At 44.7% G+C, this 27592-nt stretch overlaps 1 protein-coding gene across 6 annotated transcripts; it reads right to left on the minus strand.

Annotated features, from left to right (window-relative positions):
• Nucleotides 1–471: 471 nt before the first annotated feature.
• On the minus strand, nt 472–25607 carry RILPL1 (Rab interacting lysosomal protein like 1). Of its 6 annotated transcripts, none has more exons than XM_074921034.1 (8): nt 25231–25607; nt 21513–21663; nt 15883–16001; nt 14319–14531; nt 12616–12633; nt 10496–10668; nt 9887–9979; nt 472–3339 (listed from the first exon to the last, which is right to left on the minus strand). In XM_074921034.1, the coding sequence occupies exons 1-8, from the start codon at nt 25528–25530 to the stop codon at nt 3195–3197; spliced, it is 1212 nt and encodes a 403-aa protein (XP_074777135.1). In that variant the 5' UTR covers nt 25531–25607; the 3' UTR covers nt 472–3194. The 6 variants fall into 6 exon arrangements, with proteins under 6 accessions (XP_074777135.1, XP_074777134.1, XP_074777133.1 ...); XM_074921036.1 differs by lacking the exon at nt 12616–12633 and adding an exon at nt 5734–5821 and having other exon boundaries at nt 3199–3339; nt 14313–14531; nt 25231–25606; XM_074921037.1 differs by lacking the exon at nt 12616–12633 and adding an exon at nt 6635–6710 and having other exon boundaries at nt 3201–3339; nt 14313–14531; nt 25231–25606.
• Nucleotides 25608–27592: the final 1985 nt, after the last annotated feature.

The raw sequence follows: 27592 nt of genomic DNA on the forward strand, positions 1-27592 counted from the left end.
GTCACGGCTAAATGGTTGCAGCTGCACCCACCCTGTCCTCTCCTCCTCTCTGCGGGTGACGTCCTGCCTGCACAGGGTTTAAATCCTGTTCTGGAACTCAGGCTTTGCTGCTGGTGGTGGCGGAACTGGGGAGGACAGAGGGCAAAGCATCATCTCCTTTTTCAGAGCCAGGATGCATATATACAGACACATCTTCCCTTGAGGAGCTCACAGTGCTTTCTAGAAGAGGCTCTGTCGTGTTCTTTATCATCATAAGCCATTCCTAAATATTTTCTAATGTATTTTAAATTATTTTTTTACATCAGCCTTAGAATGGCCCTATCTTAAACCTCGCCCAGTTTGAGGCTTTAATTCAATGAAGAGTCGTATGAGCCTTTTTCAGGGGAAAGAAAAGACCCACATGCTGCATCCCCAAGAAAAGACGGTGTTAACTTTCCACCAAAAAAAAGGACACAAGTCTTGCAGAAATACTTGTTTTTCAGAAATATTTATTAAACTGTTAAAATGATTTACTGCCCAACCGAAAAAAAAAAAAAATACAACCCAAAAAACTTGAGTGATCCTGCACTTTGCAGACAGGATTGTTACGCCCCTTACCCGACAACATCCCGGCCCCTTTTCTAAAAGCAGATTTTACTTGAATATTGAGAAACGATACATGACAGATCTTCAAATCTTTACATACTCTTGTTTCCACTCTGTGGCACTTGGAGTGTCTAAACTCAGCATTTCAAACATGAGAACAAGGAGCGAAGTGGTTAATGCCAGCAGGTCAGGAGTAACTAATTAGATTTTTGAGGTAATGGGCTACAGAGATGAGTGGGGGAAGGTTGTACTGCTTAGTGCCATTGTTTGAAATTGGCTGCAGATTTGACCCAACAATAGTGCACTGGTGTAGGGGATGAGCTTTACGTGCACTGGGCCAGATGTCCTATGTAATACAGCAGCTTAGGTGCTGGGGAAAAACAGTTCAGTATTTCTATTATCCCAGTTCATTGCTCTCAGCTGATTTCAGAAGTGATGTGCTTATTCAGGCCGTGCAGCCGCTGCATTCTTGCATTGTTTCTGATCAGTGCATCTCTCCTAAATGTGACAAACGACTGTAAACCAGGCTAGGGAGAGACTCGACGGGCATCGTTCGCAATTTAACTGCCTGATATAACTGTAGTGTACTTTTATTTTTCCTAATATGCAAGTGAAATCGAGATCTGAGCAACTTAAGTATCATTAAATTAAGACAATCCCCCCATTGAAGAACTGCTTTTTACACAAGGTGGGGAAGTGCTCCTGCTTTATGGATGCAGCTTTCTGTAAGCATAAAACTTCAGATATGTTACCAAAACGTAACCAGGCAAAAGCATATCTGCCTCATCCTAGCATCAGACGCTACCACCGCTATTTCAAACGCAGATGTCTTTCATATAAGGCCACATTTCCTCCCTGCCCCGAACTGCAGTGACACCAGGGAGGCACAGTAAAGACTTTCTCTACCTTGAACGTGCGGAAGGTCCGTGTTCAAAATGCAGCAGTCACAGGCAGGAGCAGAGCAGCTTTCAGCCCACCGCTGCAAAAGTAAGTTTTTTGGCAGCTTCATTATAGATGGGCTAAGAACCACTTGCTGCCCACGCACATTAAAGAATCCAGAGTCTTGGACTACCCTGTATTAAACAACTGGCCTGCACTAAACCCTCTTCAAGACTTCCCCCCGCCATTCAGTACCTGGAGTAGGTGGAGTTTTACTCCAGCCTGAGCATCTTCTGCTCTTAGTGCTGCTCCTGAGAAGAGGCCCTGCGCCGAGCAGGTGGAGTTACTGGGGATAAGGTGCCATGAGCAGCTCACAGCCCCCTACACTAAGCTACACGTGCAGCAGTTGCCCTGGGCCTCGTCGTAACTAGATGCTCCTCAGCAGGAGCACGGTGCTCCCGCGGGCTCTCCCAGCACACAGAAAGGCCTCAGCACCTCCCTGGCACGGAGCCACGGATGCTCCCGCCTGGCCGGGCGCCTTCACAGAGGGGCAGGGTGTGCGCCCACACCGGGCTGCACGGGGGCTTTAGTGTCGTGGGGTTTGTGAGCACAACGGAGGTCTCACAAGCTGAATTGCAAAGCGGATCTAAATCCCACCCCCTGGCAGTTCAGCTGTGCTGGGCTTTTGCTGGCAAGTAACTGCAGGGCTACCCAAACATTCACCAACAGCCCTGGAGCAGCCTGCACGTGGAGAATTCATCCGCTCTGCCCAAGTAGTGTTTAGTCAGAGAAAATGTTTCGAGTTGGGGTTCATCTCTTAAGTCAGTTAAAACAGTTCATGTGAGCTAGCTGAGGATGTGAGGTTAGGCAGGCTTACCTAGACAGAAAAGTGGGAGTGTGACTTAATTAAAAACCTGTCTGTGGAAAAGAGACCGAATTCCTTTACAGCAGCTGTTGGCTACTCCAGGGGGAAGTCCCTGGTAAGAAGGAAAAAATTCAAGCCTTACAATTCCTCCTTGCGAGCAATTTGTCTTCCATTAATACTGCACGACTGGCAAAACACAAGGCACGCTCACCTCATACATCGGTTTCTTCATGCTTTAGGCACTATAAGCAGCAAGGGAAATGTACACTCACTATCCCTCTCAAGGCTACTCCAGTTTATCAATTTCTATCAGGTGGATTTCCAAGTGGTTACTCTGCAAAATGCAGATGCCAGCTAAACTTGACAGGACACAGCAGCGCTAAGACCTGCCGTGGAGCGTGGCCAGCTGTTGTATCTCTCTTGAAAAAAATTCTTACAGAAATAAAAAGCAAACAACCGATAGTGTTAACAAACAGGGTAAAAGAGTCTTTGCCACTAGATACTGTACACTGCAAACAAACTTCTAATAATGGCACAGGTCCTTTTTTTGGTTTAAAGAAGCTTGTGTTACTGTAGTTAATGCATGAACAAGACCATAGACTTGTTACTCAGCACAAAACAAGTCATCTAGAAGCTTCGATGTCCCAGGGTATCAGCGACTGTTACTACAAGGCTTGGATTCTGTTTTCAGCAAACAGGTACCAAGTAAACAGTGAGGGATCCCTTCTGAAGAGTGTATCTGAAACACAACCACGGAGGTGTGCAAGGCAAATAAAAGTGATGAGCTGCCGGATTTGTTTACAGAAGCTTCTTGTTACTAGACTGTCGAGATCTATGGGGTAAATTGAACACCTCAGGGTTTTAGTCACAGGTGCTGCAGGGCTTCTTGTCCTTGTTCGGTGTAGGAGTCATCTTTATTTGAATTTGACCATTCTCCAAAAGTATCCTGGAAGTGGACGTTTTTCTGTGATGCCTGCATACGTTTCTTATCACGAGAGAAGAAACTAAACCTTCCGGGAAGGGAGGGGAGGGAAAAGAAAGAAGACTGCTTACCATCTCAAAAACACTTCAAACACCCGACACGATACACAGCACAACAAAACATAGCGCAAAAAAATCTGTTTGCATCTGCAAAAATCAAGGCAGTGAAGCCTGATGGGAGTGCGTGTCAAAATGTTATTAGAGATGAAGTCATTGCAATCTCAAGCGGTTTGGCTGTGGAAGCTTCGAATCAGCTCTAAATGCTGTTGACTCTGCAAGGTGCAGGTATCATTTTAGAAATGTATTTACCCTTCCCCAGCCCTGAGATAAAAGAAGCGACACAATACAGGTTAGTTTCTTGGCATAAGTAAAGTGGTATCTTTGGCATTAAATCTTATTTACCATAAAGCAGAAATAGAGAATGTTTTTAAGGGTGTCAGCAGGAAAATTCACAAGGTAAAAAAAAATTAAGCCTGCACATTTTTTCCAAGTGTACGGACTTTGATAGATAGACTTGATTCCTGCAGAAATAAATTAATAAATGCACGTTTGTGCACAGGAGTTTGCAGGATGAAGGCTCTAAACAAACGCACACAAGCGTGCACGTCATTTCCTGACACACAGCCTGGGTGCTCTAAGGTAATGACGTACATGAACCAACAGCCATTTAATACAACAATTGCCAGCTGACAACAGAGCTAAAAAAAATACAGTTGGAAAACTCCTTAGCATCATTTTATTTGTACAGGATGAAGTTACTTGATTAGGGAAATTCAATGTTTGTCATGAGTTCAGTACAAGAGGTGTTAGTACAGTGTTTAGGTCTGCTGAGAAATGCAAAAGTTGTAGTTCCAGCTACCAAAGGTTTGAATTGTCAGCATATCCTTTTGGTTTTAATGGTGCACTTTAGGAGGTAAATACTGTTTTGCTGGCACAGTACCAAGCATAATGCGGTTCTGATCCAGGGCGGAAATTGCTAAATGCTGCTACAGTAAGGGACTGTGCAAATATAAACTCAACCTCGACAGGTGATGGAATATTTCTCAGGGCATGACCCTGACCCTGTGTCCATGCCCCGCCGTCCTCAGCACCGTGATCCCGCCTTGTGCAGACCAGGGAGTTCTGCCTTTGGAGGCTCTAGTCACATAGGAGGCTGCACTGGAGTGTCATGAGGTTTAAGACAGTTTTCCTGAAAAAATATCCTATCATACGTGGAGGTAAGCATGATAATTATTAAGATTATCAAGAAAATAAAGAATAATTATTTCTTGACTAGAAAGGGATATAAAAAGCTACCCAAGTGCAATGCCAGATAACTAACGTTGCTAGCAGGACCTGAACTTTTGCATTTCCTGCCTTTGGATGCGCAGCCTTAATAGTGGAAATAAGTCTTTTGCACTTAATTAGCCTCCTACTTTTCTACCACCTTCATCACAAGAGCTCATAAATTCACACACATATGCTATGTCTTTTCAGGGCCAGATCCAATTCCAGCTGATCAAAGAAGTGTCTAGTCACTGAGGCTTTCTGCTGAGCATGTTTGGTCCTGCAGTCAGGCTTAGTATCTTGAAACCCACACAAAGGAGTGCTGTATTCATGCAGTAAGTTTCAAATGTCAAAGTTCAGTATTTTACACTTCACGGTGAAATTAAGTTAGAAAAGAATATGTTCATAAAAATCTCTACATGAAGCAGAAGGGTTAAGCTTTTTTAATTCCCTCTGAAACAATTATTATGTCTAGGAAACATGTTTGGAAAAAGCATGTCTGTGTGGAGAGGAAGGGAATTTAACTACGGTGTTGCTGCTGTAACTATAAAGATCACTAAAGCAGCAGTTCTAATGCAAAGAGACTTTACATTAACAATTATCAGTACGGCTTCCAGGGACCGCCAAGAATAGGATGATAGAACTGATTATTGAGAGTGTATACTCTGTTCCAAAACACATAATTAGAGACAAAATATACAGTGCATAGATAGAAAGACATGAAGCAACAGCCTATAATTAACACTGGAAATTAATGTAGCTATCAGCCATTACATTCTGTAAAGCTAACTGATTTGTAACAAGTCATTAGAATGACATGGGTTTCTTAGAAAGCTTTGGTGTGAATTGTGAATAGGCACGCTTAGTAAGCAAAATTAACAGATGCTGGTTAAAACTGCATATTGCAACAATTTTCTAAGGAGTAATGATTGGTTTAGCATGGTAACATTAAGGCAAAAGGTGCTAAAATGTCAATACTTGAGGATGAGTACGGAGGACTAGGATGAGTCGTGTACTGACTGGTCATTCTGATTGGCACTTTGTTCTTCTGTGATCCCACAGGCAGCCGATGAGAATGCAACCAGCAGTTCATGTTAACATGGGGTCATGCAAAAGGAAACCACGGTACCAAACATTTAAAAAAAAAAAATTCCTACAAGGGACACAAGTCTTCTTATTGGCTGCAATGTGGGATCGTCTGGAATCAATCCAGCTGCTACCATGGGCATTATGGCTGTAAAGATCCTGGTCAGGAAAGTACAGACACAGAAGAGGTAAGACTGGAGCAAGGGAAAGAAAAAGCATTCCATTAAAAAGAAAAGAGGCAAACATGATACACGGGGTTACTTTGAATTACCACACAGGACACGTTACAGGGAGAGGTGGATCTGCATCACCCAAGACAGCTCTCCTCAGTGAAAAACTCTTTACTTAGAAAAAGCAGTCACTGTAGCAGTTTAAAATGCTTTGGAATTTCTAAAAGATACCACTTTTGTGTTGTGAGGCAGCCTGCAATCTGGGTTGGATTTCATCAAGGTATTACCACCTCTAGCAATGCAGAGCAGAGTGCACATTTTTCTTCCCAAGAGACAAAACAGGCACATACGTAATGAAATGAAGGATGAAGGTGTATGTTAAATACAAAACAGGACTCTGCCGTGACCACTGGATATTTGCACAGAAAACGGGGTTAGACAGGACCAGAATTACAGTTAAAGATTTTACAAATGTTACAGTTGATAGTTTCTAATTAAAAAAACAGCATCGCTGGTGAAATCTTGAAATAACCTCCTATGCAAGCTACTTGGTTAAAGGGCCTGTGTATCTGTTCCAAAAGAACCTGCATTGCTTCACATGCAGAAAAATGCTAACTGCAGGCAGCTCAATATTTATTTGAAACCTTGCAACTGTTCTAGCAGAAACACCTTCTAGCTGTAAGAATTCGGCACTTTCACTACGCATTCTACAATTCATGCAAGAGGTTGAGAGAGCACACTGGCTAGGTGCTCTGTGCCCAGCCAGCCCCACACAAACCTGACAACACACCTTCATCCGTACCTGGAACACCCTCTGTTTTTCTAAGGATTCTCCTCAGAGGTTCTCCCTCGTGCCAAATATTTTTTTGAACTGTGGACTGATGTCAATTAAAGATTAAGTTGAAATCACGAGACACATTTCACTTGTGACCAAATGCAGCTCTCCCCAACACAGTCACTCTAATTGCTATTCTTAGCTTAAAAATGAAAACAAACAAGCAAACAGTAGCTAGGACTTCTATTTTTATGCATTGTGGCACGGTCCGTGAGCTGCAGAAACGAGACAGACACATCAGCTTTTGTAGACTGCAAGAATAGGAAGAAAACTTATGGCTGTTTTCAGGAATTACATCAGTGACAAACAAGCACGTATCCTTAAGGAGAAAACAAAAGGGTGTTTTCTGCTCAAAACAGAGGGAGCATTTTTAATCCTTGTCCTTCTCCTCCTCAGTAAAGCCTCCTGGTTACATTATTTCATCAAAACTCTGACATGTGATGTGGTAGAGACAAATGTGGAAATTGGCAGTCTGGGATCAGAACTCAAGAGTTTGCCCCAAATGTGTGAACCCTGGGAGTGAAAAAAATGTTGATTTCTGTAACTTCTATTTTCCTTTCTTTATGGGGATACAGCACAGAAACACCTGAGCACATCTTATATAGCACAGGCTACATATAGATATGTCTCACGTGGGCAAGGGAAAAAGGGCACATTACAGAGACAAGCATAAAACTCTTGGGAGTTCAGCAACGGTGTCTCCTATTTTTGTACTTCAGCTTTTTGTCTAATCAGGAGGAAGAGTCTGAAACAGAGTGAAAAGCAACCCTCCTTTCATTTGTAAAGGTGCTCTGCAGGCAGGTATCAGCATTACACCCTTCGGTATGGAGGGTTTACATGGCAGTGAGTTACCCGGGGGGGGCACAGAGTGAGGTGCTGACAGCGTCCAGCCTGCGAGAGGGAGAAGGGAGCTCTGGAGACAGCTCACACGGGCAGGGACTGCAGGTGGGGCAGGAGGGGTGTTACAACAGGACACAACAGATGCTACACTTGGATTCTTTCTTTTTCCCAGCAGTGAAATTTCCTCTTTGAAAGCCCATCTACAAGTACACTGTTGACAACACACACACAGAGGAGGGGGGAAAGAAAAACTCACACTAGACAAATCTTATCCAGACAGGCTGCAAGACTAAGACAAATCTGAAAACTATTACCATCCTTCAGGTTACTTAAGTAAACAGTTTTATCTTCCCTTATTTAACATGATGGCTAAATGAAAAGAAACCCTCGGACAGAGCATGACAGCTAAAGAAAGTAATTTCATCTTAACAGCAGGTTCAATATGCGCTTCCACCATCTGGCAGAAGAGGATTCTTGCCTTTTCTGAAAGGGCCAAAACAACATGATTTTATATTTTATTGTGTGCGGTTTTAGTTGCTTGAATTTAACACAGAATCCGAGAAACAGAAAGATTAGATGGGTGTCTGAAAATGTGCATTGACTGAATGGTCTGATGATCAACAGGTTTTCACTCATAAATTAACCCAGAGGAAGAAAGCACTGAGATAACTGGTGAAAACACTTAATGTGCCTCCTGCCATGGCTCCCGGCGTTGCTTACACACGGATGCAGAAGGCAAAGCTAATACCTTGTCAGCCTGTGCTCTGTCTTACAACATCTATTTACATTTTTATGCTGCCTCTGCTTCATAAATCAACCATGGAAGCTGCAATCAACACCAACTGCGTAAGCTGAAACCAGCCACCCCCCACAACAGGGTAAGCCTTAAAAAGTACTAAAGTGAACCTAAAAGAAAAGAGAAGCTTTACAGTGGAGATCTTGCGAGACAAATTGCTGTTATCATCATCACCACAGTTGCAGAATGAAAAATTAAGTCCAAACTCAAAGTGTATTTTTCTAGTCATGTGAGAGGAAGTATTCTCTCAGCAAACAAAGCAGCACAGACAGAAGCTGAAGTCTGCTGAAAATAATCAAAAGTACCCTCCTGACTTTATGGTGTTTTGGATTAGTCCAGATCTTCCCATGAAACTTACTCTCACAGGGCTGCTGCTATTATTAAACAAAGACTAAAGGTTATGGACATGGGGACTGGATGGAAGAGCTTTTTATGTGGAAACAAATTACTGTTCCAAAATCATTTATGCAGTTAAAGTAAAGCTTCCAGTATTACAAAAACCCAAAGACTTGCTGTAAGGTTACAAGACTTAATTTGGAATAAATAAATGTACGAGGAGGGAGTTCCAACAGACAAGTGGATTGGCTAACACTGTGGATTTTATTATTAAGTGATATACTAGTAAATGCACACCTCTTCGGAGAGCAACATTAAATACTTCACCAGAAGGTGAGGTTCTTTATAGCCAAGAAAGCTGGCATCCTCTCCAGCAGCAAATTCGTTCAGCAAACAAAAGTTTTTTTGTGCTGTACATATAGTGCAAGTCGGGGTCTAAAGGCTTAGGTCAGCAGGGAAACAGGCACAGCCAGGTCACGGGGAAACCTTGCTCTCCACACCCAACTGCAACAAGTCTGCAGCCGGTTTTACTGGTGAAGAGCACTCTTCATAGGTCTTCCCAGCATGATCTGGGGGCCAGTGGCTTCTGATGCTCCATTTCCTTAAGTTCTGGGTGTTAAAGAACTAGGACTTGCACTGAAACAGGAGCGTTGTTCCTACAATCCCTGCACACTGAGTTCCGGCACCGACTTTAGTTTTGGGCACACAGGACAGGCTGAGCAGGGCTCTGGATAAGACCACAATTAGTAGCACATCCCTTTGGAGTAGGACTACGTGGCCCAGACAAGGAAATTCTCTTGGAAGATCAGGTGTCTGTGTTTAAGAGCTCATCAGCTCATACCAGCTATAATAAAACACTGCAACACATGCTCTTTGGGTTAGCCTGAAAAATGTACTTAAGAGGGAAACATTAGAACTGGCGTGGGCTTCTCGGGCACAGGAGTCTGGCCCATAAACACAAGCACATGGAGTACTGTTGGAGTCTCAACTGCTGTCTGCACGTGGGGAGCAAAAGGTACCACAGGAAATAATTCAAGACTGAAAGTTGTCCCAGATTTAGGGAAAAGTTTTGGCCAAAGCCAACTGCTGTTTTATGAGGCTTGTCAAACGCTTCTTCAGTGTCTCTCTCCCATATACATTAGGGATGTGGTTACCTTAACTTCTAAATACTTTAAAATTGTCCTACCCATAAAAAAATTTGGTATTTGCAGACTATATCCAGTATCTTTAGAAAATATGCTACTTACAGTCGTTTGATTCCAGATTCAGGCTGAGTTGAGGGTTTTGACTGAATTATGGGTGTAGGTTGAGGTGATCTAGTTTCTTCTTCTGTTTCCTCACTTGCAAGAAAGAAAAGGTAATTAATGGTCTTCTCCCCAGCCACGGAAGCACTTTAAGTTCTAAAATTCAATCTGAAGTAATACTGTTGATGAAGGAATGCAAAAAGATCTGTTCAGAGCTCACTGAAATCAGTGGGAGATGTTTCTTTCAACCTTGAAATTTTCAAAATTTTCTTCCCATTGTGACACGGAGAGGGAGAAGAGGAATGCATTGAATAAAAGTTCTAGAATTTTCATTTTAGACCCACTTTTATCCTCATTTTTGAAGTTCAAAAATATTAAACGTTTGTAAACTTTCTAAGATTCAGGGGGAACCTGACAGTTAGGGAAGGACATAGTTTTTCCCAGTTTTGAGGAACCAGATTCAAACTAAAGCCATATGCTTGCAATCTCTACTTTAAGCCTTTGCAGAAATAGAAGCTTGTGGATATTATTTAAGAGCACATCTATTGTTTCTAGATCTGCCCTGTGGCTCCTCTGTGTATAGGATGCAACAGGAGAGGAGATCTAACCTACCTTTTGTAATATAAAAGCTCCTCTTGAAGTAAAAACACTTTAGATTTCAATTCATTTCTCTCGTGAAGGACATCCCGGAGCTCCTGCAAGGTGAATCTTGGACGATTTGGATCTTTTAAGTCCATTGCCATCTTTTCTGACTCTGAGAGGCAGTCATCATTGTTTGGTTCTACCTAGGAAGTGAAACATGGGCTTTAAATTCACCATGTGAGTGCATGTCTGAGGAGTCTAGTTCAGTCTATCAATCTAGTTCCCAACCTCTTCCCTTCAGCGCTATTAAATCCTCTTTTAAGAGAAACACAGCAATTTGAAGAGGAATAAAACACAAAGAGCATTTGTTTTTCATGTTAAAGATTGTCAGCAAGAACTGCTCAGTGATCTGATCACTCTGTTCCTTCCTGTGCACAGGTTGACCAGTGACACACACAGGACTGGCGAGACTGTGACAGGCTTTTGAAAGATGATCTGAGCTCTATTTTACTTCTCTTCACCTGGTGTTCAAGGGAAGACCCAAGTGTTATGATCAACAATCAAAGCCCCATGCTCACAGCAATCTTTCACATTATTACATGTTTGGGAAAACAAAACACCAGTTGTTTCTAGCAGGCTTGAACACAAGGTCCAACATGAGCCACCTTATGAGGGATGGGTGGGGTTTTTTTTGTGAAGAAGTTCCTGGGGAATCCAGACTGCCAGAAAGTCCACTGAAAATGTACAGTCCAATTTCAGATAAACAAGCCAGTTTAAGGAATTTATACTTTTAACAAATGGGGTAAATCAAACATCAGTCATTTATATAAACACTGGAAAAACAGCGTAGGAAAGATCATGAGAGTTCCTTCCAGCTCCTCCCACAAAGAGATGGCTCCTTTGGATGTGAACATACCAAGCAGAGATTTAAGTTTATATCCCCTTGGTGCCTTTATTAAAAAAGCAGGATTGGTGTTAGCACCAGCATCTACCTACAAAGTGGAAGGAAACTGCAGATGAATGCTAGATGACACATTTATACACATGTATCCTTGTGTCTTCTTTTCCTCTGAGAAGAGTTCACTGGAAGCTTGGTGGAATTTTGTCTCCCACCACCCAGATTCTGTGGCTCCCAACAAGCCAGAACTTGCACTGTAGGCACATGGTTGGATTCCCAGGCCTGTGGGGCTGGTTCCTGTCACCCAGGTAAACTCTGACACTTGCACAGAACTATCTGGCCCTAACTGCTTGTGAAAATGTGGTCTGTATAAACACAGCACACAGAAGACCATGGTTCAGGTCCTCTACTGTTCTACTCAGTGGCTGCACAGAGCTGAGGACCAGTTAATGAGAAATCCCAGGCTTCTGGGAAGGGGAGTCAGAGTCGAGATGCTGAAAAGCAGCTACAAGCCTTTAGAAATCTGCAGGATTTCTAACAATACAAATAAACGCAGGGCACTCTGTTCCAGCAAAGTACGTTTGAAATGCGATGCTTTCTGCAAGGACTGACTAGAAACCAGCACAGTGGAATCAGAGATGCCAGCAGCCAGGTCAGCCACCTGCCCTCCCAGTAGGATGCAGAGATCAGTCTCAGAGCTTGTGCTGCACTGGGATATCAGCTGGAAATTTGAGGAGCTAAGTGCTGAAATTTTTTAAACAGAGCCTATTTTTTGTAAGCCTGATCCTACACTCCTTTAAGCTGATGTGTTTGTGAAACAGTTCTACTATCTATTGACGTATGATTTCAGGTTAAACTTGGCTGAGCCCAGGTTGGGGCAGTATCAATTTCTCCAGCAGGGATTGCAGTCCTCGTTCTGCTCCTTTGTCTTTGCAGGACAATGCTCATTGTCCATTTTGATTCACCCCACTCATCCAAATGCATTTCTTTACACAGACTACAATAAATAAAGAGTGATGCAACCTAACAAGAGGTTCAAAAGAAATTACCTAAATGCTTTTCCTCTTTTTCACCCCTCTAGATAAGGGTCTAGGCTGATGCGTCTTCTTTTGGTTGTATATTTGCCCCACACCTTTGCCCAAATAGGCTGTTTTTGCTAGGTTTTGCTCAAATCAGCAAAGACTGAGCAGCCTGTAGCCAATGCAAATGTACTTGACCGAAGCCAACAGGCAATGTCCATTCCAGAGCATGCAGCTATTCTAGCTTTCTGCTTGCCACTGCAATTCCTGTCTAACCATCATCCTGGCAAAGAGAGCGGGGAACGGCTCTAATTAGAAGAGGCACCATTACCATGGAACGGATGAGTTAGGGAGAGGTAAAGAATGCATCCTTTCTCTCCGGAGACTGAAGACACTTTCAGTCCTGCTGGCTCTAGGCCTAGGCTCCACAGCCCCATTTACAAAGCTGGGTGTCCTGGCTGAATTTACAGCAATGAAATCAGCCTTTTCATTATTAATACAGCGCTTGCCCAATTCCACAGTGACACGTTAGCACAACGCTGGCTGTCACGTTCCAGGGGGGACCAGGGTACCCCATCAGCCTTTGCCTCTGCTTCTTGATGTGTATTCCTGCCTACTACAAGTGAATCGGATGTTTCACTCTCTGCTGCAGGCTGTCAGGCAGGCATTTACAATGCTGCTCGGTGCTGGAGCTCTTACCAACACACCCAGCCAAAGAGCTCTACGTGATGGTGCTCCTTTAACTTCTTTCATGTCATGATACCCCTTATCCTATTTTGTACTCTAAGAGCAGCATTAGGGAAGGGTAATACAGCACATTGGCTTTAGTAAGACAGAAGTAGTGTCAAATACACAAAGTAATAGGAACAATAAAGAGGACCAAGGGATGCTACAGATCAGAGCTGCACCTTTCTCTCAGGAAGCTCCCCAGAAGTTTGCATTCCTACTGCTCTGATCTCAGCACCAAGTCAATTTGCAGACTGTCACTTTGCCTGTTCCTGCAAGTACCTGAGTATGCAAGCAGTAACACTGGCTAATAGGAAGCGAAAGCAGAAATAAGGCCAAAGATGGTTCCTCTAAAAGGCGCCTTCAAATATTTATATGTTGATTTGGTAGCAGAAGACCAGCTTAGTCCTGACAGATCAGAAGTGCCACAAGCACTGTGAGGACCAAGTGTGCCGAGTTCTGCATTGCCTCTGGGACCCCTTCTGACACAATTTATTTTCTACGATGGTTCACTTGCCACCACTGTCATGGTGCATGGCACATTTGGGACCCATCAGGGCTTGCACATTTGCATATTCAGCAAGGCTTAAGCTACCTGTCAGTTTTGGAAAACGCAGACTGTTTAAGGGATGTTTGTTTTCCTCTGGGGGAAGGGTTTGATGTGTACAAACAAAATGAAGCCAAACATACTAAAACAGCACTACCAAAACACCGTGTACCCTCAATATAAACTAGCAGCTGATACTCCAGAGATTCTGGATTGCATCATGATGTTTGTAATAGAACACGCTCTATTGAAGCAATGATTTATTCTGGTATCTGGCAAATTCTGCAGCCCAGTGCATGACCTCAGGTTACACTCCCTAGGATGTACGATGGGTAGCCAAGTCTAAGGGCAGAGCTGTTCTCCCAATGCAGACATCCCAGTGCTAACTTGTGCTACCACTCTGCCTTCTGTGAGGCTGGTTCCCCTTCCTAAAGGAGGGATCTGTGCCACTGGGTCATCAGCCACCCCAGCAGGGCCTTTCCTGTCACATGCAGTGAATGGCATTGCTCTCTGTGTCACACCTGAACACAAGATGCTGTCCTCAAGTCCCCCCATCGCCTCTGACATGTATCACATTTATCCAAAGAAGAGGTACTTGGTATGAAGTCCAAAGCTTTTTAAAAGGCTGTTTAAAAAGTGATTTAAAGTGCCTCTTACCTTTACTTCCTCCCCATTTTGGCTGTCCTCACCCTGCAGTTTTTCCCTCAGTTTCCCCAGCTCTGCTCGCAGGCTGCCCATCTCCTGCTCCTTGGTTTGCAGATAGGCTTCTAACTCCACCTTCTGCTCAATCAACGCCTTCCCCTGAGCCTCAACAACGGTGATCCGGTGCCGCAGGTCATGGTTAATTTTCATTAACCTGTTCTGTTGCTGTTGAAGCTGCAAGACATTGATGCAGTAGGTCAGCATCCATTCAACCGCCAGCCACGATGGCCAAGTCCCAAACATTACGTTAAAGAAAAAGTAGTAGGTTCCTGTTGAATTGAATCTGGAAAATTCTCCCCCCTTCTCCTCACCCCCTAGATTAGTTTTTTTAAGATCTAATTATCTACTACAGTTGCAAAGTTTAATTATCTACTACAGTCACCAAAATTTAATTGGTTCCTAGAGTAAAGAGGCGTTTTTTTCCCGTAGCACAGCTGAAAGCAAATCCATCAATTCTGATACTACGTTTCAAAAAAACTAAAGTTCAAGCATAGGGTGGCTTAGGGAGTTGTGAATCAAATCTTAACCCAGAGTAGAAGAGAGAAAGCAAAACAGAGGAATCCTTAGTATTCAATTTATAAGTACTTTGCTTTGAGCTCTTCAGCTCTCCCATAAGGCAGGATGTGACCTGCTGGGCATTGTATGGACAGCAGCAATTTGAAAGGCCACAGGACCTGCCAGAGGCACTTGGGTTGAGCAGAGATCATCTAGGTCTGGCCCTCACTAGCACCCAAAAAGTCCCATGGCCTAGGGAGATGAGGCAGCATGAGCATGGGAAGCAAAATATGGGTAAGGAGGTCATTCCTCCTGACACAGAAAGGACTGAGACAGCATGTGATTCCGAGTCACAGTGGAGTCTGTGATTCATCAAAGACTAAACCCGGATCTCTTGTGCTGTGGGTCCCCAGAGCCACCGATTCTCTGAGGGACCTTCTGTTCACTGCTGGCAAATGTGAGTGACCTGGGCTGGGCTCAGGCCCCCTCCTCTGACCCCCTTCCTGTGCAGAGAGCTAATCCTTGTTGCATCCCTGGTGTGGGAGTGCGTGTGTGGAATCCCTGCTGCCAAACTCTGCAGTGTATATGTAAAATATACAGTAGCCTGCTCACCTATGGCAGGGATCTCTGGGTTGGGTGAGGCATGGGGGTGCTGAGGAAGTTCGCACTGCCAAAGCAGAGAGAAATTCAAGAAGCCAGAGAACGTCCCTTATCCTGTTCCCGTGAAAGGGGAGAGGTATTGGGTCTTTAAGGAAACAAACCAACAAACCTGTCCTACCCCCCTCTTCCTCCCTTGTTACACTGGTTTCCAGTCATGTTCCAAGTGTGCCTGGTCCTTCTGAACACAGCCCAGGGTGTGTGTCTGCACTGAAAACTGCCTAATCATTCCGGACACTCTACAGTTACACCAGACTCTTCAGTTACTGGACTAATAATCTGGCATTGCTTACAAATTCTACATTAACTTAAAACTAGGCTATGGAAGTATGCGTGAGAAAGAAGAGAAGTAGGAAGACTAAGAGCCACTTACAGCCTCTACATCCTCATTTTTAAGTCCGAGTTCCCGATCCTTCGCTCTGATTTCATCCCTCTGTTTATCTACCACTTCCTTCAGCTTCTTCATGACTTGCCGCTCTCTCTCTGACATTCCTGGTTAAAAAACAGAACGCAGAAAACAAACTAAGGACAATCAGGAGCTACTGAGACTGAGAACGGTAACAGTGAGAAATATTTAGGTAAAGATTCTGGAAGTTGCCTGCTGGTAGAATTACAGAGAAGCTGTTGGAAGATGCTTTAAAGGTTACTTCAAGGGTAACAGAGAACACAGATAACACCATCCACTCCATAAACCCACTGCACAGAAATGCCTTAAAAAAGGAACTGACAGTCCTCAGAGACATTTATAACAGCAGAGTGTCACTGCTACATCTTGCTGCCTCAGTAGTTTTACATCAGTGTTCACACTATGCCCCAGGGAGCTTGGTTATCTGTGTGATAATCTGTAGCATCAGCTGGCCAAGACCCTGTGAAAATTGTGAAAAAGATGGTTTGGATCCTCAGCAAGATCTAAACAACATGTCACTATTGTGGATTGCATCTAGGTCCAAACCAGCTGAGGTGCACTGGACTAGAACGATTTGATGCTGAAACCCAGTTTTGTGTTGGGTAAAAGGGAGATGAAGCAGGACCTTCAGAGGGTACCCCCACCCTGAATCTAGAACAGAAATTCAGTCTGAATTATTTTCTCCTCATGTTTTGCAACCCTTTCCCCATCCTACTGTGTGATAATTCATATTTAGAATAACTGTACTTCAGAGAAAAATACTACATGGCATTTCACTTGTGAAGGATGTTTGGAGCATCGCCAAGAATCCAACATTGATCCTGTTTGAAAATAAAGGATTACAACCAACGAATCATTAGGAAATGTTATCAATCACAAAACAGGAAGCATTTGCCATTATGGAGATAATCAGGAACTGGCAATACAGCGAAGGGCTCTTCAGAGCAAACACAGCCCAGATGATTTAACCCGGTGCAATGATAAATCTACCACACTAACTCCCTGATAACTGCACAGACACACGCAGTTTGATGGGCCTAAACTATCACATAAAATCACATTGCACGACATCCCATAGGATGGCTTGAAGATGAAAGCCTGTGACTAGGGCCGCGTGTGGCTGCTCTGGCCCAAGTCCAGTCCAAACAGGAGCTCAAATCCAGGTGCCTTGTTCTATTACCTTTGGCAAAGTACTTAGTTACACGGGTCCTCAGCTGCCTCCATTTATGAAATGCGAGTGGTGATAATTCACTCACCCCTCTGGGGTGGCTGGAAAGCCACTTTTTTAATATATTGAAGCAGTTCCCACATCAGAAATACGCTGCATACACATCAAATGTATCCAGCCAGCTAAGTCTCTACTTTCTAACATCAGCTCAGACTTTCTGGTTATGTTCTTCCCTCATCAGAGAAATCCAGAGTTGCTCCTGTAAAAGAATGTAGGCTGCATGCCTTCAGGAACTCCAGCTTACAGACAGTCTACAGTTTGAACTGGTGGATAATACAGTCGAGCAAGACAAACCTGAGAGAAAGAGAGTAACTCTTTGGTGGATGTGCACTCCTGCAGCAGCTGTGGGTTCCCATGCAGGCACAAAAAAAAGCGTACATAAAAAGCACACAGGGGGAACAGCAGCCCCCACCCCTCATTGCTAAAGGCCCTGAGCTATGGTACAGCAGAAAACGGGAACTGCTCTGCTGGGAAAAGGACTAGTGACCATGGCTGGCCAGGAATCTGGTTCAGAGGACATGTTCCTGTCAAACCCCAGAAAAGAGCTGAGAGTGACATGGTGTTCACATTCTAGTATTACATTCTCATCTTTTTTAATTCTGTGGTAAGTCTGCCTGCTCTATTTCTGGACCCTGGTCCTTATCATCTCTCTGCTCTAGGTTCTAGTTCTTTACAGGGTAATTTTAATTCTTCATTGTGATAACAGCTCATACCCACCAGGGGAGGATGAGCAGACACTGACACATACTGCGACTTCACTCTTCTAAAAGATCCACACTCCTATCACAACACAGGTCTGGTACACTACTGTATGCACAAATCTCACTACAGGTTCCTGCAGCCAGTCTCAGGGCTGGGGCCTAAAACATCAGCTGTATTTAAAAACAAACAAACAAAAAAAACCAAAAACAAAACTCTGCCTTGAAGTACAGAAGGACTGCAGTGAAACTTTAGACTGGTGGTTTCACCCCAGTAGGAGCTAGGAATAGTGAGTGTAGCTATATTCATTAGTACTTGTGAGATGCTTTGAGATCTCTACATAGCAGGAGCTATTTAAAGAAGAAAGTACCATTTCAGTGCTGACTGCTTTTCCTCCCACTGTGTTCATTTTTCTCCCTAACATTTGGTGAACCTGAAAGCCTTCAATTGTGTGCACAGATCACTACATTATCATTTTTATTTCAAGAGGAGAGGAAAGGAAAGGTGGGAAGTGTTTGTGAAAGTCACATCTTCTATTCCCTCAGGCACTGGGGAAGAGGAGAGGGAAATCACTAAGTGCCCTAAATGTAAAATAATTATCTCGAAATCATTCAAACTCTAATAACTGCAAGATCTTAAATGGCACACCCAGCTGGCTTCCCTAGGCACATCCTATGAGGAACTTCCTGTGGATTGCTGTGATCGTAGCATTGTTCGAGCAAGAGAAAGGAAAGCAGTTGGAAAAAAAAAAAAAAGAACCAAAATAAAAAAGGAGAGAATATCCTTTATGCTTATGTTTAGGGACCTGTTTACTGTTGTGTCTATACATCTATCACAACGGGCCAAAGCGGCAGTCGGGGCCTGTGGCACTATATCACTACCTCAATACTTAGAAGAACAGAAGTTTGCCTCTACTTTTGAAAGGGAGTTGTAGGTTCCTCAGCAGCCTCGCACAAGAGGTTCACACAACTGCTGACACCCCGCTGCTTGTCTGTACTACCACAGCCAGTCTGAGACAGCAGGTCCCTGGCTGTGCTGTGGTGGAAGAGCAGCCTGCTTGTCCTGTTTGACATGCGTCGGGTCAAGTTTGCTTGTGGCATTTTACTAGGATATGCTAATGAGTCAGCACCAGCAAGTAGTGCTCAGGTTGAGCCTGGGAGGAGTAGCCTTAATGGACACTGCAGACTCATCTCTAACCCCTCTTGTATATTTTGTATTCTGCCACATGTCCTTTCACATGAAGCCTGCTCTGCTCAGACTCTCAGCAGGCGCCCTTTGTGCAGAACACTCCTGTTTAGATAGGATTGCATCTGCCCCCCTCATCAACACCTTCTTTATGCTAAAGTGAGGCTCCATCAACTCTGATGTGACTATTAACTGGCAAGGACCGAATCTCAAAGTCTTGCACACCCAAATCACTGGCCTCCGTTGTCTGTGCTAAAAATAACTCCTTTAACTGTCTGGTGAGTAAGCAGCGAGCTGTTAATCCCAGGGGCTAGCCGCTAAGGGGAGACATGATCACAATTCTAAATTGTCCTGAGATACAAAGACTGGAGTCTCGTCAAAGTTAATCCAGCTAACAAAGTATTTAGCTTAAAAACCTGCCTCTCTAGACTCCACATGTATCAGGTCAAATGATGGAGACTGAAAAAAAGCAGCATGACTGCTTTCTGACACTACCCAAACAAGTCATTTGAGACAAATCTATCCCCATTCATTAATGACAAAATTTCCTAAAAGGAAAACAGTTGGGTTTGATATAATAGGTCCCAATAATAAGATGGGGTTGCTATAAATTAACATGATTTGACTTAAACGGATCATTTTGACCAAAGAATATCAGTGATCCCAGAATCTGATCTCTGGAATGGGTTTATGGGTTTTGTTTGTGTTATTATACTTGGGTAGACGCAGTAAAAATAACATGAAAAGCATGCCTGGCATTTGCCTGGCTTGCTGAATGTGGAGAGTATGGCTATATTTAAATGCAAGCACATGAGCTGTAGTGAGCTAGATACTCGCTGGAAGAAAAAAAAAAAAAAAAAGAGAAAACAAAGGGGAAGCTGGTTCTTTATGTCACAGTCTTCATGGTCCATGACTCATCACTGCCATTCTGAAATTTTGCATGGAGTTTGTAAGGCTGATGTCGAGCTACTTCTTTGCCATTAATTGACTCCTGAATTGAAAGCATTGCATTTGTTTTATTAAAAAAAAAAAAAAAAAAAAAAAGAGTGGTGATCTTGAAATCTTCAAAAAGTAAAATTTGTTGAACCTCTCATTATAGTCCTCCCCAGGGCAAGTGAGCAGTACTCAGCCTCTGGGAGGAAGGAAGTGCAACTTCAGCAGTGTTGGACACTTTGATCCACCTACAGCAAGCCTCCGTTTAATCCCAGCCTCCAGTGTCTGCAAAAAGATATCCCTCTGTTCCTAACGCTTTACTGGAGAGCTGCAATGGCTCAGCTGTGTGCTCTGGTTTTCAGACTGGCCAGTGCCTTTGCGCACTACACACGGGATGCTAGCTAGCCTTTGGAGGGAGCCATGACTTTACTGATAATCAGAACCTACCATGAAAGCGGAGTTGTGGCTTGAATCAGTTGACCAGAGTCCTGTCCATGTACAAATAGTTTAGAAAGCCACCCACTTCCAGACTGACTCACCATCACAGGCAGGTTTTGCTGCTGGAGTGATGCTGTTGCCATTCTCAGCTGCCAGCCCCATCTCTCAGCTCAAGGCTGCCTCATCCCCAAAGCTGCACAGCTTAAACCCCAACAAAGTATCATGAAATGGACTCAGTAGCCAGCAGCCTCAAATGATGCGCAAACAGACATTTGTGGAGCAAACAGACATTTGTTCATCTGCCCCTGCCCTTAGGAAAGAGCAATTTGCTGAGCTGTGGGTGAGAGCTGAGGGCGGCAACTGTTTCAGTTGCTGTAGTGAAATCTACCTGTGCTTGCAAGTTGGAATCTTATGTCTTGAACTTCACTCTGCCTCAGGAAATCTGCCCACAAATAGGTTGTTGCAACTCTTTAGGATTCATCCACTCCCTGGATTATAAATCTCTTCACTTATTCTTTTAATCCCAAACAAGCAAGGGAACCCTAAAGGCAGGTAAACCAAGTAAAATCAGTCTCTCCAATTCTAGGAGAATATCATGATATTCTCCTAGAATATCTCCATATGGTGGGGACTGATATAATTCAGACAAAGAAATCTTGATTTGCTGCTTTGCAAACAGTTATCCCAAACAGATTAACAGTTGCACTTATTTTTGTGCATAACGGTGTGATATAAACATTGTTGAATGGATTATTCTGTTTGCATTAGAAAACATAAGGAGGGCTTAAGAATTTTTTTTTTGCAAGATGCAAACTAAGGAGGAAAAAAAAGTGATACATCGAAAAAAAAAGGAAGCTAGACTTTACTTTCTGAGGTGCTTCTCAGCCAAACAAAAAGCTGTTCAGGCTTTTCTTTACCTCCTACACCCACCTCTTATGTCTTCAGTATTACCAAGTGTTCAGAGATTTTTTTTTTTAGTCAGGTAAGAAAACCCCAATCCCCAGACTTGCATTAATCTATAGGAAAAAAACCCAGAATATCCAGTCAAAGTACTTTGATAAAGCATTGCTTTTTATAACAAAAGCAATTACTGAATTTGAAGTATCAAACTTGCCTTCATGCTTGTGAAATTCCTCTTCTGTGAAATTAATGTCTTTGTGAGACAAGTTTGTCATCAGTTGTTTATTCTCCTCCTGCAGCTGTGCAATTTGGGTAAGAAGGTCCTGTGCTTCCCCTCTCCAGACATCCTCCACCAGTTCTAATTCCTAAAGGGTAGACCGGGACAACACATTTATAATTTTAAACATGTTAAGAGTCTTTGACTGGACTATTTACAGATCAAACTACTAACAATCCTACTGATTCTTATAGAAAACAATTAAATGAGACTATTTTGAATTTCTTTGAAGATACCTACTTTTCTAATGCCAGCATCAAGAAACCAACTATCAAAGTCTCCTTTTGCTATATGCTGAATGTAAATATACGTGGAGACAATTCCTGATGCAAACATTTTTGACGTGCAAGTTACCCAAAGGATGGCTCTTTACACCCCATTTTGCTGCGAGGACCACATTGAGGATTCTGCTGTGTTAGACAAGATAACCAAACATGAGCAAGAATTACCTCCTGCATCCCAGGAAGCAGCTGCAAAGGCTGTTATAAATGCCCCAGAAACATCACACAGCATGGGCCAGGGGAGTCAGTGTTAGGCATGCTCATTTTGAAAGAGTAGCATCTCTAGTCTAAATTTCTGTTATGAAACACAAGTGCAAAATAATGAGTGCGTGATACTGTGCAGCAAAACCCAGAGCTCCTAGTCCACACGGTAAACACAAAACAAAACTGTGTTTCTTATGTAAATTGTTCTATATGGAATGTCTTGACTGGCATCTGTTAGGGACAGTGAGACTAGTCAAAACAACTCCCATTTGTCAGGACACTGTCAAGAGCAGCTGTCACCAATCCCCGTAAAGGTCAAATCAGGACAAAAAGTAGAAAGTCCTCAAGGAAAAACAGTTGTATTTTGAGCTTTACTTGTTCCAAAAGCCTTTGCCGTAAATCATACTTGTGCAGTGGGGGGCATTCTCTGCTCCATTTTCACGTATGTGCTTCCAACAAAAAAGCTGCAAAAAGCTGCACGCAAATCACTGGAGCCAGGCTGAGTCACCAGCTGACTTTCACATTCATCCAGCATGCCCCTTTCCTACCTAACAACAAAACACATGCAGACAACAACCCTGCCAAGCACAGCTCTAGGCTAAAATAAGCTCTGCTGAGAGATTAAGGATAGCTTTCTGCTTTGAATGTATGCTCTGATAATGGGAAATCATGTTCCTATAGACTTTTGGGTCCAAATGCCATTTCATTTCAGCATTTATTACTGCATTGCTGTCATTTTATAACGCTTGCTAAAAGTTTTGCAGAAAACACTATCTAACAAAGGGATTATAAGTAAAATATAGGTGGTGTAAGTTATGCAGACTTATTAAGAAGTTTCATTAATCACCTTACTCGAAACTGAGAGAAAAGCAAATCTGTAATGAAATTTATATTGCCCAATACCTGGACTATTTACAGTGATGCTGCCTATTATAACTGTAGCTAAAATAACATGGTGACCTATTTCAGATAATAAACCAGCACATGCATCGGTTATAAGCAAACTGATAAAAACAAAATAGAAATCACACAAAACCCCAAACTATCTAAACTTATATTGTCTATGTGTGGCTGCACTGTAAACACACAATTACAAGTAAGGTTTGCCCAGGCAAGCTTCCTTATTTATTGCTGTTGAAGAGCCCAATGAATTGGAGCAGAAATTAACTTCTGAACCCTCATTAGTAGATGTGCCAGGCAGAAAAGACAGATCTATGGGCCAGCCAGCTCAGAAACCCTGGGCAGTGCTAAGCCAGGTTTACAGGCAAGTGCTAAAAGCCCATAAACTGATGCTTGCAAGGACCACTAGAAGCTTGTCTGGATTGTTTGCTGGAGGCTTTTGGGTCACAAGTATTTCTCAGTATTTCACACTGGAAGAATAGACGGATGAGACACTACTGTTCTATAGGGACTCGGTACACTGGGACTCAATGTGATTTAAAAAAAAAAAAAAAGCATCTATCATGTATTGTATTTTCCCTGTTTAAATATATTTCCACCAAAGTTTCATCTGAATTGTTTGAACACTCCCCGAGCCATTTCATGACTATTAGAGAAGCTGGCAGAGTAGAGATGGTTAATTGGCAGGGAGATCAGCTGACATCTGGCAAGCGCAGCGTTATGCAGTTGACATGCTTAGGAAACTTTTAAGCACATACACCAACTTCAGAAGCATCTACACAGAACATCAACTTGTACAACGACAGTGCGTGCTGCTACTGGGCCCAGTTCAGGATCCACTTCACCACGCAGCATTTTGTAAATATCTGAGATAAAGAATTACTGTTGGCTGGCAATCCAGGGGTCTCTGTGAAATCAGTGGGGAGATCTGACTTGGAGCAGTTCTTCCCAGAGGTGGCATGGCCTCACAAAACCTCTGGCAGTGAGGAGTCTGGAAGAGCTGATTTGATTCTAGCAGAGAGCCCAGACCAGTATGGGACCACCACAACAGACCACCCACTTGCCTCCAAGTTAGGTCTGTTAGAAGGGCAAAGGCACAGGTTTGGTACATGTACCAAGCTATCTATTCTCTAGACCTTCTTACTTCATACTGTGGAGGCTTTCCAGGCTTTATACATTAAAGATCTTCTACCATCCTTTTCAGGGAGACCGCCCTGAGACTTCCTTTCCGAGATGTTGCAGGAATTATCCTGGATTTTCCATATGCTAAGTGAAAGTCCCCTAGCTGATTATTTTTAAAATGTGATTTAAATCAAAGCCAACTCTTCAAGTTTGAGGTCTCTCTTCCAGAAATTCCTTGTCTCCTCTTTAGTCTCAATCTGTGTGTGCAAGCAGGAATGGCATGAGGCAGCAGTGATGATTTAGCACAGTCACTTACTAGAAGAACCATTTCTTTAAATCAGTTACCTGGACGGTTTAGAGTAGATCTCCCACTTTCAGTGCAGTAAGTGGCGCAGCTCATGCTGTCTTGCCACATGAGGGTTAACAGGATATAGAAAATGATCTCTACCTCAGGCTTTCATGGGAGTGGGGTCAGGGAACACTATGACCACCCCGGATCAAGCCAAGGGACAACATCTTACCATCAGAGGATGGAGCAGGAATCTGGGAGAGTGCTCGTCCCCACTCTTCAGCTCTAACACTGCCCTGAAATCACTTGGCCCTCCATCTCTCTCCTAGGACTTGCCTACCCGATGAGTGCGCCAGGAAAACTAGACTGCTAAATCATTCACATCTCTGGAGAGAAAAGTGTATTATTGTCAGTGACCTTTCCCGGCCTAGCAGGAAGCAACGCTATCCTCTTGTCGGGAGAGGGAACGGAGCAGCAGTCCCAACCGGGGAGACACAAGGGGAAGGAAACGCAGTGACTGGAGAAGGGGTGGAGAAAGGGAAGGAGGAAGGAAACTTCCAGGAGGGAAGGGAAAAAAAAACCAACCAAACAAACAAAACCCACAACAACAACACACCCAAACCCTCAGCGGCGCTAAGGCAGCATCCACGCAGAGCCCGTGAGCCTGCCCCGGCCGTACCCACACGGGTGCGCCGCCCGCCCCCCGCCGCATCCCGGCCCGCACCCCAGGCTCCCTCTTTGTCTTCCCCGGCGGCTGCCATGGGGGGGCGGCCGGCGGCGGGGCCGGGGCCCGGCTCTTCCCCAGGCCGGCTGCGGCAGGCGGGGGCAGCCCTACCCCGCCACCCCCCGCCGCCCGCACCTTCTGGTGTTTCCGCTCCTTCTCGATGCGGTCCATCCTCTCCAGGCGCAGGCGGTCGAGCTCCAGGCGCAGCTCCTCCATCTCGGGGTTGATGTGGTTGCGGCTCACCAGCACCTCCAGGATCTCCAGCACCCGCACCACCTTGGGCATGAGGCGGGCGATGGCCTCGCAGCCGTGCTGATCGATCACCCGCTCAAACTCCTGCCCCACGGCCGAGGCGATGTCGTAGACGTCCATGACCGTCAGCTCCGCCGCGTTCTTCTCCAGGGCGGGCGGCGCCCCGCCGCCGCCGCCGTCCATGGCTCGCCCGGCCCCGCGGCGCCCTCATAGGCGGCGGCGGGGCGCGCTCCCCCCACCCCAAGCCCCGGCAGCCGACCCCCTCCTCACCCGGCGCCCCCCGACCCGGGCCGCAACTCCCGCCGGCGCGGCGGCAGGCGGGTGCTGTTCGAACTTGGCCGGGCGGCGGGAGGGGAGCGGCGGCGGCGGGAAGGCGGGAAGGCGGGCGAGGCCTCCCCCCGCCACCGCCCCGCCGCCCGGGGCCAATGGCCGGCGCCGGGAGGGCCGGGGGAGGCCCCGCGCATGCCCGCCGCCGCCGCCGGCCCGGCCTCGCCGGTTCGCGGGGCTGGGGGCCGCCGCTCTGCGCGGCGTTCCCCGGGCGCCGCCGAACGCGGGTGCTCTTCGCTTTGGTGCTTCAGCAGCGGCAGTGCTGGCGGTGTCAACCTCCTCCACGCAGGGCTCCGCCCGGGGATGGTAACCGCGCGTTCGAGGGGGCAGAAGTCACAGCCACGCCTGTCGAGGATGCGGGGTCCCGCCTAGACCAGCACCGGAGCGGGTTCGCGGCGGGGCCGCACCGTGTGCCTGCGGCGGGACAGTGCTCAAGAGCCAGAGCAGCGCCCCTGCTCGAAGCCGACTTGTACAGTACCGGGGGGAAGGGGGACAGACGATCCCCTGCTCCAGAAGAGGCTGAAGGCGGACAGGTGGCTGCAGGCAAAGGCGACGGGGTGGACGAGTCATTCTGCGGGACAGCAAGGGCGGCTCGCCTCTCATCAGGGGGTCTTAGGCCCTTGCTCTTCAAGAGGAGAGCAAGAGAGTCTTTATGCCAGTACACATGTTCAGAGTATCAGCAGAAATTTTATACATCCAAGTAGTTCGCTGGCACGGATCCACTTACAGAAGAATTTAAACTAAACCAAACAGTATTTTTCTGTTTAAATTTTTCAGTATTTTTGCCTTCAGGGGTGACTGCGTGCTTTTAAATGTGCTTAATTCTCACGGTGTTTAGTGAGAGGTGCTCCAGAGAAGTCTTTACAGATCGAATAAACGCCCTGAAATAATTTTAGGTCCCAATTCTGCCCCTTGCTGTATGCAGTGTAGGAATAATACATTCTCTTTTGGACAAGATACTACGAATGTCAAACACTGGAACTAGTCAGGAGAAATAAAATGAGTTGCAAAAGCCAAGCTTAGAATGATGATACATGCTGCGTGTTGTAAATACAGCATTAATTCTCTATTTTTGGCAGATGTACAAGTGAATGGGATGTAGGAATGATGTGAAATGCTACAATGTGACACCCAGACAAACTTTTTCATTCATCAGTCACTGTCTCATTCTGTCACAAGTTACAAAATTTCAGTCTTCCTCGTGTGCTACCAGCCTGCACTCGTCTTCAGGAGCTGGGCAGCCAGGATGGTAACTGAAGACTCCAAATATCTGAGTTTGACATTCAATTGCCTAACTTAAAATGTTACGGGACTCAACAAAATCCTGTGAAAATATATCTACTTAACTTTCATGAAATTTATTGCCAAAATTGACACCGCAGATATTGCATTAAGTTCCAGAGGGAGCATGAGGATGAATAATGTCATAGTCATCCTTTCTTGGCAAAAGACCAGTTATGAAAGCATGAAAAGGGGTGGTAGTACGAGCAGAACACTTGGAGAACACTCTGCAGTACCTCAGGGGAACAGATACGCTGTGAAATCATCATTTTGTCCAAGTTAGAGATGAAAAAAAGAGTTCATGCCACCAGAATTCTGTATTAAATGAGTTCCCATTGCTACAGAAAAAAGCAATAATTTAGAGAATGTGCCAGTGGTAAGACTAAACCTACTACTGAGACAGATGTAAAACCAACATGGCAGTTTATGCTATGGAAAGCAGTAGGTGGGTTCAAGGTTGGCTTGATCCAAACTCATTGAAAATAAGTTTTCAGTGACTCAGCAGGAGAGATCTCTTACCCAGTCACGTACGTGACCTGCAGCTCCCCAAGTTCATCCTCCTCTTGCTGAAAGCTTTCCTTTCCACGTGTATCCACGCCCTGAGCCTGCACTAACACAGCCAGCTCTGCTAGCTCAA

This window comes from Athene noctua, chromosome 17, assembly GCF_965140245.1.
Source record: "Athene noctua chromosome 17, bAthNoc1.hap1.1, whole genome shotgun sequence".
NCBI lineage: Eukaryota > Metazoa > Chordata > Aves > Strigiformes > Strigidae > Athene > Athene noctua.